General features: G+C 51.7%; 1 protein-coding gene across 1 annotated transcript in view; it reads right to left on the bottom strand.

The window, feature by feature from the left end:
- LOC119389803 (endoplasmic reticulum transmembrane helix translocase) overlaps positions 1-16,145 on the bottom strand; it is a 554,079-nt gene that overhangs the window by 395,509 nt on the left and 142,425 nt on the right. Inside the window, exon 6 of the mRNA XM_037657194.1 lies at positions 2,174-2,280. Within this exon, the coding sequence (XP_037513122.1) occupies positions 2,174-2,280 (107 nt within the window). The remainder of the gene's footprint in view (positions 1-2,173; positions 2,281-16,145) is intronic.

Below are 16,145 nucleotides of genomic sequence, written 5' to 3' on the forward strand. Positions count from 1 at the left end.
AACTATCAAAACAAAGGGATATGTAACAAAAAGAAAAAAAATTAATAAAAACATCAATACTACTCTGCACAAGGTAAACAAAAAATCTAAATATATACTTTGAATACAATGCCCTTATAGATACTACTGCACATGTAAGTTCTGTAAGTACAAGTTATTTACATACATAAAAAAATATAAGCACTAGTGCCTATCATGCCACAGCTCGAAACAGTTTCTCAACGCGGTGAAACAAAGGTTGAAATTTTTTTTTTCTGCTCAACTTTCCTTTCTTCATAGCATAACTTGCAGTTCTGGTATTTTTCAATATTTTGTGGTTGGGGCTGGGGACCATAAAGCGCACTCCCATGTATACGCTGAAATTAACAGGGTACCCCATTTGTATCACCATATGACCAATATGTCCCTCCTGTGCTCCCGAATACCAGACCAACCTTTAGATCTCACCGTTTTCTCATCAAGGGTTTCGACACAGATGAAAAAGTAGCACTGATGAATCGATGATGTGTTGCAGTAGAGAAGAGAGGCTTTCCGTGGGATGCAAAGGCATCACTGACGGCGGAAGAAGGCCTGGAAATATGTGTCACCAACGCCAAGAGCACTGCAGGCATGGCACTTGGACGATTCCCATGTACACCAGAAGTCCGACGAACTTGCGCATCATCTCCTCCTCTCCCTGCAGGATCCATTCCTCTCACTGTACGTTGGCTTTTCGAAAATGTGCATCCACGCATACTTTTTTGTGTGGTTGCATATCTCTCTCATGACTTGGGCGGGGAAAAAGAACACGAAGAAACCGCCGCGCAGCACTCCGGAGCGCTAGGCCAAAATCCACTCCGAGCCGTCTTTGCGGAGAAAATTCCACTCTCTCTGAAGCCGGTGCCAAGTGGTCCCGCCTGAACGACGCCCTGCAGATCAGAGCTGTAACCTTTAAAGTGCACTGCATACGTTTACATCAACGCGCGGCAGATATCAAACTGCCCGAGGAAAGAGCGAAACTTACCGGCGGATGTTTCGGGGCGGTTTGATGCACTTTCGCTGTCCGCACTCAAGTTTGACGAATCGAAGCCGTCTTCCGTGTCTGTGCTGCTACCATCATTTCAGAGATTCCCGCTCAGTTTCATCAGAATCCATCGAAATTCACCGTTCCCATGGAGCACCCGCGAGCGAGACTATCGAAACTACGAGCGCTCACCTCTCCGGCTGCGAACGAGCTTTACAAGTCCCCCCCCGTGGTAGAAAGAAGAAACTCAAAAGTGAAACTGACAAAATACTTCCTCTTTAACCCTTTGCATGGCGTTAGCTATTCAGAAGCATTCAGAGAGTGCCAAAATTTAAACTTGGAGTCATCGATAACATACTATCGATGGGGATAAGCACGGTACCGAAAGTGTTAAACTGCCCAACTGCCCACTCAGTGCATTCACCTTCTCAAGAGGGATGCAAACACTAAAAATGCATCTTTAATTTCATATATAGAAGAGACAAAAATTAAGCACAGTGTGGAAACTAAATTCAGAGTATTTTATATTTGTTTTGTAATACAAATATCCAGGTCTGTAGCAGCTTTTGCAGAAAATTTAAGTAATAATAATAATATCTGGGGTTTAACGTCCCAAAACCACGATATGATTATGAGAGACGCCGTAGTGGAGGGCTCCGGAAATTTCGACCACCTGGGGTTCTTTAACGTGCACCTAAATCTAAGCACACGGGCCTCAAACATTTTCGCCTCCACCGAAAATGCAGCCACCGCGGCCGGGATTCGGAAAATTTAAGTGTTCTCAAAGAGTTTCAAGACCTTGACAAAGTATTTTCAATGATTAAAGCATTCTGATACGTCACAGATCGAAAAGTGTCATATATGAGCAAACATTTTTTTTTATTGCAAGCACACGCTCCTCAACATTTCTTTTTTAGCATCAATGTCCACTGCAAACAATATGGCTCTCTACCACAAAGATGCTGACCAGATTGGACACTTGCCTCGCATGAAACTTCTGGTTAGATAAGTAAAATTTATTAGACGGTTGAAAGAAAGATCCATGGATTTCTAAGGACTGCATGAAACATGCAAGGTCTTTCAAGGCCTTAAGAATGCCAGATTCTTATTCTCGTGTTCTCAGCAAAAGTCCCAAATGCAATGATGTCAAAATGAACTGCAGCAACTCACCTTCATCTGAGGCACTGACTCTCCAGTGAGCATGGATTCATCCACAATGCATGGACCACGTAGAAGCAGCATGTCACATGGAACAAGATTCTCATTTTGGGACCGGCCTGCAGCATTGATCAAAATGGATCACTTATCAACAAGATTTGTTACATTTGTTACAAGATTTATGCTATAATGTGTCGCCAAGAGAAGACTCACAAGCGGCCTCCATAAAAAGAAATTCCTTTGCATGAGACATCTGGGGTTCTGATTTCGATAACACTGGTGGGTGTACCATCCTGGTAATGTTATAGCCCGTGCCACTCATGGACACAGCAGCGGAGGATCTAAAGCACTGCATGGTCCAAGGCTCGAGCTTGAAGTTACTTCAAGCCCACCACTTCAAGAAAGGCTAACAGCTAGCTCCTTTAGGACCTGTGTCACGTATCTCGGGAGCGCTTGCAAAGCGGAATGGAATTGGGAGAGTGAGAGAGGCGGGAGACCGTGGCTTCACGGCAAACACACTTTATAAAACACAACACTGCAAACAACAAAATTAACACACTAAATAATTAGAGGTAACATATGCAAAAAATGCCCAGTTGTACAAAAGCGCACAACAAACGCCTCTAACTAGGCTTGACTCTAATGGCACGCAAGTCTGGCCACTATGGCGTCTCGGTCTAGCTACGCGAATAGAACGTTCTTACTTCGCGTGAGTCCGTCACCTCGCTTCCGTGCCAAAGTCGACGCTGCTCCTCAACGTCTGAGAGTCGCCGTCGTCGAAGCTGCCGCCTCGTTAGTCGTCCTCGTCGCTGACCCTTCAGTCTTTCTTCGAGAACGTCGTCTCGTCCGGTTAGGCCTAACCCTCGGCCTATCCTCTTGGTGCCACCGGGTCAAACTGTCGACGTGGCTCTCCGGTGATTGCCGGTGGATTGTCGTCTCGTCGAGCTGTGGTAGTGCCGTAGGTGCCCTGCGAACTGCTGGATGAGGCTGCTGCAAGCTCGGGGAGCCTCACTTGGATGACGCCGAGGTCGACGGCCACCCTCCCGAGCCTCTCGCCGCTGCCTCCAGAACGGGGCCCTGCTGCTCCCGTCGCGGGTGCGACGCTGGCTTGCACCACCTTGCTCCTCGACGACTCCACCGAACAATGACTCCTTGTTCTTCCGTGGTCTCTCACCTCGGCTCGGGTCGCGTGGCACGCGCCTTTCCCCGGCCAATGGCGTGCGTGGACGTGGCGGGGTTGCACACCATCGGGTACTTTTCCATCCCCGCACACCATCGCTACCTTCTGCCCTTCTGCACGTGCCTCGTGCCCCCCTTACTCATGACATTGGGCCCCCTTTTGAAGAGTTTTTTCGTAAAAAACTGCTTTCATCCTCCTCCTTAGGGTTACGGCCCTCTGCTCTTCTAATGGTGACAGCTTGTGATGCGTGCTTTTTCCTTGCTTGGCTTAGGCTCACCTTCCCTTCACCACATCATCGCACGCTTTCACTCACAATTTGTCTGCACTTCACCACACCACTATCCTTGGTTCTACACACCACATGTTCATTGTCCAAAACACTATAATCCAGATCAAGGTACAAAACTTCACAATGACACAACCAATAGCTTCATTGGCGACTCTTCACAAATTGCTTCACATCTTTGTATATACCTGGCCAAAATGCCTCCCTCGTCACTTCTCTTCGCAGGTTCTTTGCATCTCTGAACCCATTCACATAGCAATATTCTAAGATTGCCTGCCTATAACATGTTGGCACCATCAATTGTGTGATGAGTGTTCTGCTTTTCCATAACCTCCGGAAAATCAAATCCTTGATCGATTCGTAAAACACTCCGTCTCTAAACCCTTCTCTTGTACGTTTACGGCCAATCCTATCTCTCGCGTGCCTCAGGGTTCTGTCACACCTTTGTTCTTTCGAGAACTCCTCTGAGGTTACACCTACATGCTCCAAAATTCCCGATCTACTCTCGCGTTGTCTTTCGCCACCCACATTTTTCTCTCTAGCTTCTGAGCTTTCAGGGCTTTTGTTTGCCTTCTCTTTTCTCCTGTACTGCTTTCTTGGTCTGACATAGCCACCTTGCTGCGCTGGGTCGTCCACCCTTCGTACCCCTGGCCTATTTCCTAAGATAATGTCATAAATTGGATCCTCCATACACTTTGCCATAATTTCTCCTACGAAATAAGGGGTATGTAACGAGCGTGTGGCGCCCTGCCTAGCCTAGTTTCATGACCTCGCCAGGTTCGGCAGGCAACCTTGGTCGTGCGGGAAGAATAAACACTGACGAGCGCGGCTCGGCAGTCAGTAGCTGTTACCCCGCCATGCGTTTGGGTCGTCCTTGTTAGAGCGCGGGCGCCTCGGCCCCCCTCGTCCGCGGTCCCGGGGCGGATCGTGACACTGGCGACGAGTACAGTCAACGTGTCGACCCAGGCCATCGAGAGCGGCAAAACAACGCCCCCCGCATCTGCCGCCATGCCGCTGTACGGAAGGCTCGAGCCGTTCGAGGGAGACGGGTCCGCCTGGCCCATCTATGAGGAGCAAGTTCACGTGTTTTTCCGCGCTAACGACACGCCCGAGGAGAAACAGCGGGACATTTTCCTGGCAAGTTGCGGAACCCAAGTCTTCAGTCTCCTGCTCGACCTCCTAAAGCCGGCTACACCGCATACCAAGACGCTCAGCGAGCTGCTCACTACCCTGCGCTCGCACTTCAGTCCGGCGTCGTCCACGCTAATGGAGCGTTTCCGCTTCAACAACCGGAGCCGCCGGGAAGGGGAGAGCCTCGGGCAGTTCGTCGCCGCGCTACGAGGTTTGGCGAGTACCTGCGCTTTCGGGGACCAGCTGGACTCGCTGCTACGGGACCGTTTCGTCTGCGGCATAAACAGCCCCGCCATGCAGACACGTCTCCTGGAACTTCCCGACCCCTCGCTGGACGACGTGGTGAAAGCAGCGCTGGCGATGGACGCGGCGACAAAAGACGCCGGCGAGATTGCGCGTGCGGCGTCAACAGAAGCGGCGGTCAACAAGATGGTGGCAAGGGACGGTATATGCAGTCGCTGCGGTGACGCCCATTCCCCCTCACAGTGCCAGTTCGTACATTCGCAGTGCTTCACGTGCGGAAAAAACGGGGCACCTTGCACGAGTATGCCGAACGGGGAAGCAGAACAGCGCACCACAGCAGCAGCCTGGATCAAGCCCAGGTTCCACAACAGCCCGCGGTCAGGGTAGGCGTCGCAAGTGGCGGCGGGGACGTGCGGCAGCAGGCTCGGGTTCCTCCGCGGCCAGGCTCAACGTCGTGTCCGAGAACCCGCCGATTTTCGACATGTGGCACACAGGCCTTGTCCCGTCGTCTGTGCCGCCGTACGTGCTGACCGTCGAAGTTTGCGGGCGCCCCATTTCCATGGAACTGGACACGGGGGCCAGTGTGTCGGTCATGGCTGGCAAACTTTTCAAAAGGACCTTCCCCGGAGTGGCCGTCGAGGCTTCAGGCGTCATGCTGCGGAGTTACTCTGGAGAGCTTTCCCAGGTCGAAGGCCAGGCCCAGGTCAGCGTTCGTTTTGGCAACAGGGAAGCAACCCTTCCTCTGTATTTGACCAAGGGGTCATCACCGACGCTGCTCGGCAGAAATTGGATTTGCGCACTGGGTGTTCGGCTGCCAGAAGGCCAGGAAGCAGCCCTACATGGCTTACAAGACATCCCGAGCCTCCTAACAGATTTCCAGTCACTGTTCCAGCCAGGGGTGGGCACATTCGCCGGTACGACTGCTGGCATCCATGTACCCGAGGGAGTCCGGCCTCGGTTTTTCAAGCCTCGCCCGCTGCCGTTCGCACTGAAGGACGGGGTAACCCAGGAGCTGCAACGGTTACAGCGAGAAGGCATCCTGGTACCAGTTAAGACTGCGGAGTGGGCCGCTCCCATCGTTCCAGTCCCCAAGCGAGATGGTAGTGTCAGAATCTGTGGGGATTTCAAGGTTACGATCAACCCCGTCGCTACCGTCGAAAAGTACCCCCTGCCTCGGATTGAAGATCTCTGGTCGGCTTTGTCTGGTGGCCAGAAGTTCACGAAGCTCGACCTCAGAGACGCGTACCAGCAGTTGGTGCTCCAGGAGGCCTCACGGAAGTATGTCACGATATCGACAACTATGGGGCTTTTCCAGTATACGCGTTTACCATTTGGAGTGACCTCGGCACCAGCCATCTTTCAGAGAGAGATGGACAACCTCTTCAGGGGCATGAAGCACGTGGCAGTGTACTTGGACGACATCCTCGTCACCGGTATTGACGATGGAGACCACATGCAGAATCTGCACAACGTTCTGGCCCGACTTCAGGATGCTGGTCTCAAGCTCAAGCGGGAAAAGTGCGTGTTCATGGTTCCCAGTGTAGAATACCTCGGACACGTCATCTCCCAAGCCGGCCTGACTCCGGCCCCCCGCAAAGTTGAGGCTGTTCTGAAGGCGCCGAAGCCCCGAAACAAGAAAGAGCTGCAAAGCTACCTTGGTCTCATCAATTTCTACAGGAGGTTCCTGCCCAACCTGTCTGCGCATCTACAGCCACTGCACATTCTGCTTCGAGATGGCCAGCATTGGGTGTGGAAGAAGGAGCAGGACGTGGCCTTTGAGCACAGTAAACAGCTAATCACCAAGGCACCGGTGCTGGTGCACTTCGATCCAGCCAAGCCTGTTGTCCTTACTGTAGATGCATCACCCTATGGTGTAGGAGCCGTCCTAGCGCACAGAGACAAGGATGGCCAAGAACGCCCGGTGTCGTTTGCTTCTCGACGTCTTCACACAGCAGAGCAGCGTTACAGCCACCTGGACAAGGAAGGCCTCGCCCTCATGTTTGGCGTCGAGCGTTTTCACCAGTACCTGTGGGGCCGAAAGTTCGAGGCAGTGACGGACCACAAACCACTGCTGGGGCTACTGGGCCAGACAAGGCGGTCCCCGTGCAGGCATCACCTCGAGTGGTACGATGGGCCTTGAAGCTGGCGGCCTACAGCTACCAGTTGGTGTACCGTCCGGGAAAAGACCTGGGACCTGCCGATGCCCTGAGCCGGTTGCCGCTGCCAGAGGTGCCTGCTGCTGTTCCAGAGCCAGCTGAAGTGCTCATGCTGGAGCATGCGTACCCAGAGGTACTCTCCAGGTCTGCTGTGTCGCAGGCGACCAGTCGGGACCCGGTCCTGTCCCAGGTGGTGAAGGCAGTATCCCGAGGGGAGGAGTTGGTGCAGCAGCCCTACAGCCACAAGGCCGCTGAGCTGAGCCTGGAGCAGGGCTGCCTACTTTGGGGTTCCAGGGTGGTGATCCCACAAAGTCTCCGGTCCAGGGTCCTGCAGTTGCTGCACGCGGGGCATCCTGGCGTGGAAAAGACAAAGATGGTGGCCCGGTCCCACGTTTGGTGGCCTGGACTGGACCAGGACATCGCTCACATGGTGCAGAGCTGCCAAGTCTGCCAGGAACATCAACGGGCCTCGCGTCATGTGGAGATCACCCCATGGCCATTCCCACAGAGGCCCTGGTCCCGCCTTCACGTGGATTTTGGGGGCCCCTTCAAAGGCCACTACTTCCTGGTGGTAGTCGACGCATTTTCAAAGTGGGTAGAAGTCCTACCTGTCACCACTCCGTCAGCAGGTGCGACCATTGCAGCACTTCGGCAGGTTTTGCAGCCCAGGGGCTGCCGGACATCATAGTCTCCGATAATGGGCCCGCTTTCGCCAGCGCAGAGTACCTGGCCTGGCTGACAAAGAACGGAATCCGCCGAATGATGGTTCCTCCGTACCACCCTGCTTCAAACGGTGCAGCTGAGCGGGTGGTGCAGACTATTAAGGACAAACTTAAGAAGAGCCAGGCTGGGGATTTCCGTACGCAGGTCGCCCGCATACTCTTCCAGTACCGGACTACACCTCATGATGTCACCGGCCGTGCCCCCTGTGAGCTTCTGCTGGGACGGATGGTGAAGACACCGTTGGACATTCTGCATCCAGACCTCCGGTCTACGGCGCTCCTCAAACAGCTGAAGCAGAAGCTGGCTGCTGACAAAGGGTGCCGTCCTTGGCCATTGCCGGAGCCTGGAGTGCCAGTATTCGCCAGGAATTTCCGTTCTGGCCCACCTTGGTCTGCTGGACAAGTGGTCTCGCCTGCAAGCTCCTCCTCTCTGCTCGTACGAATGCAGGATGGAACCACATGGCACCGGCATGCTGACCATGTGAGGGCTAACCGCGGGACCTGGCTTGCATCCACGGCAACACCAGTTGCGGCCAGTGAGACAGCCATTTCGCAAGGGACAGGCGCCTCCAGTGGTGCGCCACTAGTTGGGCCACCGGCAAGTTCAGTGCCATCTCTGCCAACCACAGCAGTGTCTCAGGAGGAATCAAGCGTGGCACAGGCAGCACCTGGTGCTACAGCACCTAGTCCCTCAACACCTGTACCCAGGCGGAGCAATCGACGACGAAGGGCACCAGACCGCTTTTCGCCTACCTAAATGAACGTCGAACCGGCTGGGACTTGTATTTTTTTATGTTGTGTACAATAACTGGGGGTGAGGGGTGTAACGAGCGTGTGGCGCCCTGCCTAGCCTAGTTTCATGACCTCGCCAGGTTCGGCAGGCAACCTTGGTCGTGCGGGAAGAATAAACACTGACGAGCGCGGCTCGGCAGTCAGTAGCTGTTACCCCGCCATGCGTTTGGGTCGTCCTTGTTAGAGCGCGGGCGCCTCGGCCCCCCTCGTCCGCGGTCCCGGGGCGGATCGTGACAGGGTATCCAGCCGTATCTTGGCCTCTGGTAGTCTCACCTTGGACCCATCTGCAAAAATCACTGTTCCTACTCTTCCCGTGAAATCTCGTTCATTCACCAGGCTTCTCCTCACTAACACCGTATCTGCTCCTGAGTCCCTCAATACCGTTACCCGTTTGCCGTTTACTTTACCTTCCACCACTGGCATATTAACACCTTCCGACCTATCTATCACAGCACTGACTACCTCTTCCTTCTCTTCTGACCTTACTGCACATGCAGTATGCTCTAACGGTCTATTCCTGCACTCGTTCGCTTTGTGCCCCATTTTCTGGCACAATTGGCATATCACGTGGGATTCTTGTCGACTAGTGCTTGTGCAGCAGTTCATGGCTATGTGCCCAATTCTGTCGCACAAGAAACACCGCTGCTGTGCCCTTTGTTTACCCATTGGGGCCTCAGTGTCGGTCTCTTCTTCCTTGTGATCGTCTCTGTCGCCTTTTTCTAAGTTCCTTAGCCCCTGAGCCTCCACGAACTGGTCCGCCTGCTTTGCCATCTCCTCTACTGTGCTTAGCTTCCTCTCTTTCAAAAATACTGCTAAGCTTTTGCTGCACCTGTTGAGGAATTGCTCAGCAACCATTCTGTCGCGGACCCCTTCATAGGTCTTTTCTGTCTCAGACAGCTCTATCCAGCGATCAAAATAGTTAGCTAGCCGACACGCAAACTGCTTGCCAGTTTCTGAATCCTCGGGCTTACATGTTCGGAACTTTTCGCGAAAACCCTCGGCAGTTAGCCGAAACCTCTCCAATAAAGTCTTCTTTACTATGTCATAGTCTAGAGACTCTTGAGCTGGCATGCGACCAAACACACTCAAGGCCTCTCCCACGAGACACAGACTCAAGGCATTTGCCCACTCGCTTCTCTCCCAGCCTTGCCCTACGGCGATTCTCTCAAAACGATGCAAATAGGCACCGAGGTCGTCCCTTCGCTCATCGAAGGGTGCCATTAGCTTTCTTGGGCAAATTTGTCTCGGCGTGGGAGTAGACGAGTTGGCCAACGCCGTCGTCGGGGTACTCGCGCGACTAGCGTCGTTGCGCGGAGCGACATTTATTTCGGCTAACTTCAACTTGAGCTCGAGAATCTGCTTCTCGCGCTCATGCTGCTCCCGCGCCTCACGCGCATGCTCCTTCTTGCGCTCGTACTCAGTTTTGCGTTCTTTCTGAGCGTTCTCAAAAAACTTAGTTGTCTCCTCCTTGTTCATTCCTAAGTCTTTGGCCACGGCCGCCAACTTCTCCCAATCCATCCTTGCAACCCCCGACAATATGTGACTGGGCCAAACGCTGGAAAAATCCAGGCAGGCTCGCCACTTATTATGTCACGTATCTCGGGAGCGCTTGCAAAGCGGAATGGAATTGGGAGAGTGAGAGAGGCGGGAGACCGTGGCGTCACGGCAAACACACTTTATAAAACACAACACTGCAAACAACAAAATTAACACACTAAATAATTAGAGGTAACATATGCAAAAAATGCCCAGTTGTACAAAAGCGCACAACAAACGCCTCTAACTAGGCTTGACTCTAATGGCACGCAAGTCTGGCCACTATGGCGTCTCGGTCTAGCTACGCGAATACACTCTAAGAAAAGATCGAGTAAAAAGGGCGTCTTTTTGTCCCACAACAATAATCGTCATCTGGCTTGCTTGCGTTTCCTTTCTTGAAAACTCGGCGCTGGCCACTTTCCTGCCAACAATGCTATGTCACGCTGATAGCGCGCATGTCGATCGTGACCGGAAAGTGCCGGGCGCGCGGCGATAGCGCAAGGAAAGGAAGGCAAAGTAAATGACGATTATTGTTGTGGGACAAAAAGACGCCCTTTTTACTCGATCTTTTCTTAGAGTGTAGAACGTTCTTACTTCGCGTGAGTCCGTCGCCTCGCTTCCGTGCCAAAGTCGACGCTGCTCCTCGACGTCTGAGAGTCGCCGTCGTCGAAGCTGCCGCCTCGCTAGTCGTCCTCGTCGCTGACCCTTCGGTCTTTCTTCGAGAACGTCGTCTCGTCCGGTTAGGCCTAACCCTCGGCCTATCCTCTTGGTGCCACCGGGTCAAACTGTCGACGTGGCTCTCCGGTGATTGCCGCTGGATTGTCGTCTCGTCGAGCTGTGGTAGTGCCGTAGGTGCCCTGCGAACTGCTGGATGAGGCTGCTGCAAGCTCGGGGAGCCTCACTTGGATGACGCCGAGGTCGACGGCCACCCTCCCGAGCCTCTCGCCGCTGCCTCCAGAACGGGGCCCTGCTGCTCCCGTCGCGGGTGCGACGCTGGCTTGCACCACCTTGCTCCTCGACGACTCCACCGAACAATGACTCCTTGTTCTTCCGTGGTCTCTCACCTCGGCTCGGGTCGCGTGGCACGCGCCTTTCTCCGGCCAATGGCGTGCGTGGACGTGGTGGGGTTGCACACCATCGGGTACTTTTCCATCCCCCGCACACCATCGCTACCTTCTGCCCTTCTGCACGTGCCTCGTGCCCCCTTTACTCATGGCAACCTGATCTGGCGTAAAGCTACAAAACACTGCCATACGGAGACACAACCACTGCAACAAACGAAGCAACCTTCGTGCTGTCTATCGCCTCAACGCAAAGTAAGCAGTGAATTAAAGTGGCAAGTTGGGCTTGTTGGCACATAATTCTGAAAAACTGCAGCATAAAAACACAAGGGCGGAACAAAAACGACAAGGATGAGTGCTGAAGTTACAGGAACTTTTACAGGAAAAAACTGCACATATATATATATGCTGTCCGACACAAAAACAATCAACTACACGTGTGTAAGTATGCCACCTCTTTATCAGAAAGTTGTATGGATGGCACCCTTACACACCCCTCCCCAAGATAGGAAATGCATTCTGCTTCTACGATTTCTCGAGTAATCCGTGTTTTGCTCTTCTTAATGAAAGAAGTGTTGTTTAAGTTGGATGAGCAATCCTGATCCAATGGCTGGCCAAAAAACCTCAAAATTTTTTTCGTGTGCATTTTTCACATTGTTGGCAAGCTCTGCAGAACGACCAACCCAGAGGCAAGGATGCAACAGGTCTCCAGCACAAAGCACAGGTGGCCCTTTGTTGAATGTTCTGAAGGGAAGGTGTACAAAATTTCTTTAAAATGTGGAAAAGTGTATGTTGGCCAAACTGGGAGATGTGTCAATGATAGGTTAAGATTCGTTTCGCACTGAAATTTGACTATTCGAACTTCTAAAAGATAAATAACGTCAACGTCAAATTTTTTTCATGTCGCATGAAGCCGATCGTTCCTAGTTGTGTGCAGCAAGCACATCACCAACTAACCTGACGCCGTCACTGCCGGTGCACTTGCTGTACCGTACGCACGCATTCATCATGAAAGTGTTCGTGATGTGCAATCCGTTCCTGACCGCACATGGGCGCAGTGATGGCGAGCTGCTTTTAGGTGATATGCATACCACTGCGCTAGGCCACATGCACTACTGAGCAGTTAGCTGAACATGCTTATTGCAACATTATAAAACTGTTAAGCGCACAAAGACGGGAACAAGAAGACGACACGCAGAGCGCTGTTCCCGTCTTTGTGCGCTTGACGATTTTATAATGTCAGTGTACCAACTAGCTCGGACCCAGCCTCTTATTCAGCTTATTATAAGGGTTGTCAGCGATCAAGCCGTACTGGCACGTTTGCCACCTGCCGCCATCACGCCTCCGTGCATTTCCGGTGCTTATCCGAAAAGACATCACCGCACTGCACCGTGACAGTGGACCCTTTAAATTTTCAATATGCTTCACTCCATCACACTCTTGCATTGCGGCAAAGCTGCCTTTTGGACTCTGCTACGGCCACAAACTCACGAAAGTGCTGGTTCGAACCTACGAGATCATGCGGCTGAGGTGGGAGCTTTGATTAATGCCGTTTTGGACCTGAAATGTAGACAGAAAGTCCGAAAAGTCGGACGCCAAAGAGTTTCAGGATCTGAAAGTTCAGATCTTCCATGAGGCAGATGCACTTTGGACTCTAAGGGAGCAGCGCGCCCACGTCCGCGAAATCATTCGGGCACAGCAGTTGTCCGCCACAGAAGTTGAAAAGGGGGGAAAGGTTGAGGAAATAGCGTCTTTTCCTTTCACGTGTAAAGTGTTGTCCACCGCATTGGTTGCACCAAATCATGAAATACAATTCGGCGTCTGCATTACCTCATTCTTGATAAGACAACCAGAGAAAACCACCCCTCCAGCGCTTCACCAACTTAGCCTAATGAAACGCCTTCATGTTGCTATCTCATAATAATTCCTGGCTTAGTTGATTGTCCAGAGGCAAGACATAACCCTCTGCGTCTTACTGATGACAATGTGGTCCTCCCTAGTTAGGTCATGCATGCTTGTTTCAGTGGCAGGTGATGCCCCGTTTGACGGCGAAGGAGTTGCAGACCAAATAAGCTCCCTCCTCTTTACCCACGACATTTCCGTCGCACGTGGTATCGTCAATGTCACTGCTGGACGCACGGACTAGCTGCTGACCAATTTCAGTGCTGAGCGCTGGCACCTCCCAAAAGGCACGGCCGTCGCCTACTTTGACGATGTCGTGGATGCCGAAGGCTGTTTATCGGTACTAGACGAAGCGCCAAAACTTGATCCAGCTCCCGTTCTTGACGTTAGCACTACTTTGCCAAATGACGAGCGACGGAGGCTCCTTGAGCTACTAGCGGAATTCCAAGACTACTTTTCGTCCACATCAAGAGTTGGTCGCACGCCTCTTACCAAGCATCAGATAATTACCGAAGACATTGCAAGACCTATTCACCAGAACCCTTATCGCGTGGCTCCAAAGGAACGCGAAGCAATACTACAACAAGTAGAAAAAAATGCTTCAAGATGACGTCATTCAGCCATCAAAGAGCCCCTGGGCATCGCCTGTGGTCCTAGTCAAGAAAAAGGACGGCAGCCTCCGCTTTTACATGGACTACAGGAAGCTAAATCAGATGACCAAGAAAGATGTGTATTCGCTTCACCATATAGATGACTCTCTCGACAGACTTCGACATGCCCGTTAGACTACAGGAAGCTAAATCAGATGACCAAGAAAGATGTGTATCCGCTTCCCCGTATAGATGACTCTCTCGACAGACATTCACATGCTCGTTAGACTACAGGAAGCTAAATCAGATGACCAAGAAAGATGTGTATCCGCTTCCCCATATAGATGACTCTCTCGACAGACTTCGACATGCCCGTTAGACTACAGGAAACTAAATCAGATGACCAAGAAAGATGTGTATCTGCTTCCCCGCATAGATGACTCTCTTGACAGACATTGACATGCTCGTTAGACAACACGAAGCTAAATCAGATGACCAAGAAAGATGTGTATCCGCTTCCCCGTATAGATGGCTCTCTCGAGACAGACTTCGACATGCTCGTTAGACAACAGGAAGCTAAATCTGATGACCAAGAAAGATGTGTGTCCACTTCCCTGTATAGGGGTCATTCCACACCAACTGTCCCAATCGGGGCGCTCGACAAAAATCAATTTCTCTAAAGAAATCTGCGAAAATTACACACATATAGCCATAAGTAATACAGTAATTTCCCTAAAAAATTTGAGCAGCAAAAAATTCTTGGGCACGTGAGCGCCATTTGAACTTCACGAAATGTTGGAGAACCAGGTACGAAAAAAAAATTCGCTATACACTCCGTTAGGGACCTATAGAGGGCGCCTTGAAAGACGCACGCAGCGCCACTTGCGGTGCGGCGAGCGTGCAACATTGAGAGCCTTGGCAGACAACAGTGCTTAATTGCTTTGACAGCTATGGCGGCGCAAGCGCCCGTGGCTGGCGCGTTAGTGCTTTGAGCTGGATTTAAAGATATGGTAGTGGGATCGTTCTTCCGTGATGCCACCATTAAAGAAGGGGAAAACCTGCACGAGAGTGGCCACGTTTTTGACGTAAGTGAACACTTTGCTACAGCGTCGTCAGTACTGACGGCTAAATGCGTGCATCAGGCGTGCGTCACACAAGAGGCTTACTCGATAGCTATCGAGGTAAGCTGTCATTCTTTCATGCTTAGAATATTATTGGTGCATACCCACTACCCGTGTACTTGCAAAATGCTCAGAACATTTAGAATTATCCACGGCCACTCGCCGTGGAAACTTCAGCGAGTGGCCGGGCGGCGTGGTTATTTGTTGGTGGCTTCGTGTCATGTCGATTCGCAGCCACCGATAGTTTTGCTTGAAATTGTCGCGCGTAGCAACGAGCTTTTTGCGGCATCATCGCTCATCATGATCATTTCTACCTCGCCGCTCGCGCGGCTCATGCCAAGAGCTTGAAGTGCGGGCGAAAAATAAACGTGTTACGATCGGCCCTGCTTCGTCTTTCGCTTCAAGTGATGTGGCGCCGACGACAGCACGGTCACTTCGGCCACCATCAGTCTCCCTCATTCGCTACCTCTTTCGTTGTTTATGCTTCTTTCTGAAACAAACATTGCGCTTCCATCGCAACAGCGTTCGCACGACAGCCAGATCTAAGATGAAAATAAACAGCCTCGATTTTAGTTCCATGTGCGCATTTTGTTTACATGCTGCACACTTTGTTCGTTTCATCAACGCCGAATGATTACAGGGTCACCTGTTTACTAAAAGTATCAACCACTTAAAGTGCTTGCGCTCTTGGCTCTCTCGTCTGCGCGAGCTCACTACGCTTTTATAATTTGCGCAAACTCTGGTGTAACCCAAGCTACGCTCTAGCGCAGAGGTGCGCAAACATTTTCGGTACCAAAAATGCGTTGGACTGGGCTAGTTGGTACATTGTCAAAATCGATAAAAAACCCAGCGGTAAACACAGGACACGGTGAGTGTCCTGTCGTTTCCTCTCACTGTGTCCTGTGTTTACCACTGTTTTTTTTATCCATTTTAACGTTTTCGGGACCATGACCTCTCGAAGCTTCCGAGTGCCGTAGGGCTACACCAGCCGTAGTCTTTCTGCTTTATACTAGCATCTTTCCGAAGAGCCGCACCCACCTGACATTTTTGTCCCTCAACATCTCGGCGGAAGGGGATCAACTCCCAGTTAGTCCATCTCTACTTGAACAGCTGCACTTCCACCAGCACTGAAATCATGTCTGCAGGAACAGCGCGAACGTAAAGCACGGGACGTAGAAGAAACATTACGACGACACGAAAGCTGACTATCAACTTATCTTTGGCAAGCACAGACCGCTTACGATACTCGTCAGGAAATATCGTT

The sequence above is a fragment of the Rhipicephalus sanguineus genome, chromosome 1, assembly GCF_013339695.2.
Source record: "Rhipicephalus sanguineus isolate Rsan-2018 chromosome 1, BIME_Rsan_1.4, whole genome shotgun sequence".
Taxonomy (NCBI): domain Eukaryota; kingdom Metazoa; phylum Arthropoda; class Arachnida; order Ixodida; family Ixodidae; genus Rhipicephalus; species Rhipicephalus sanguineus.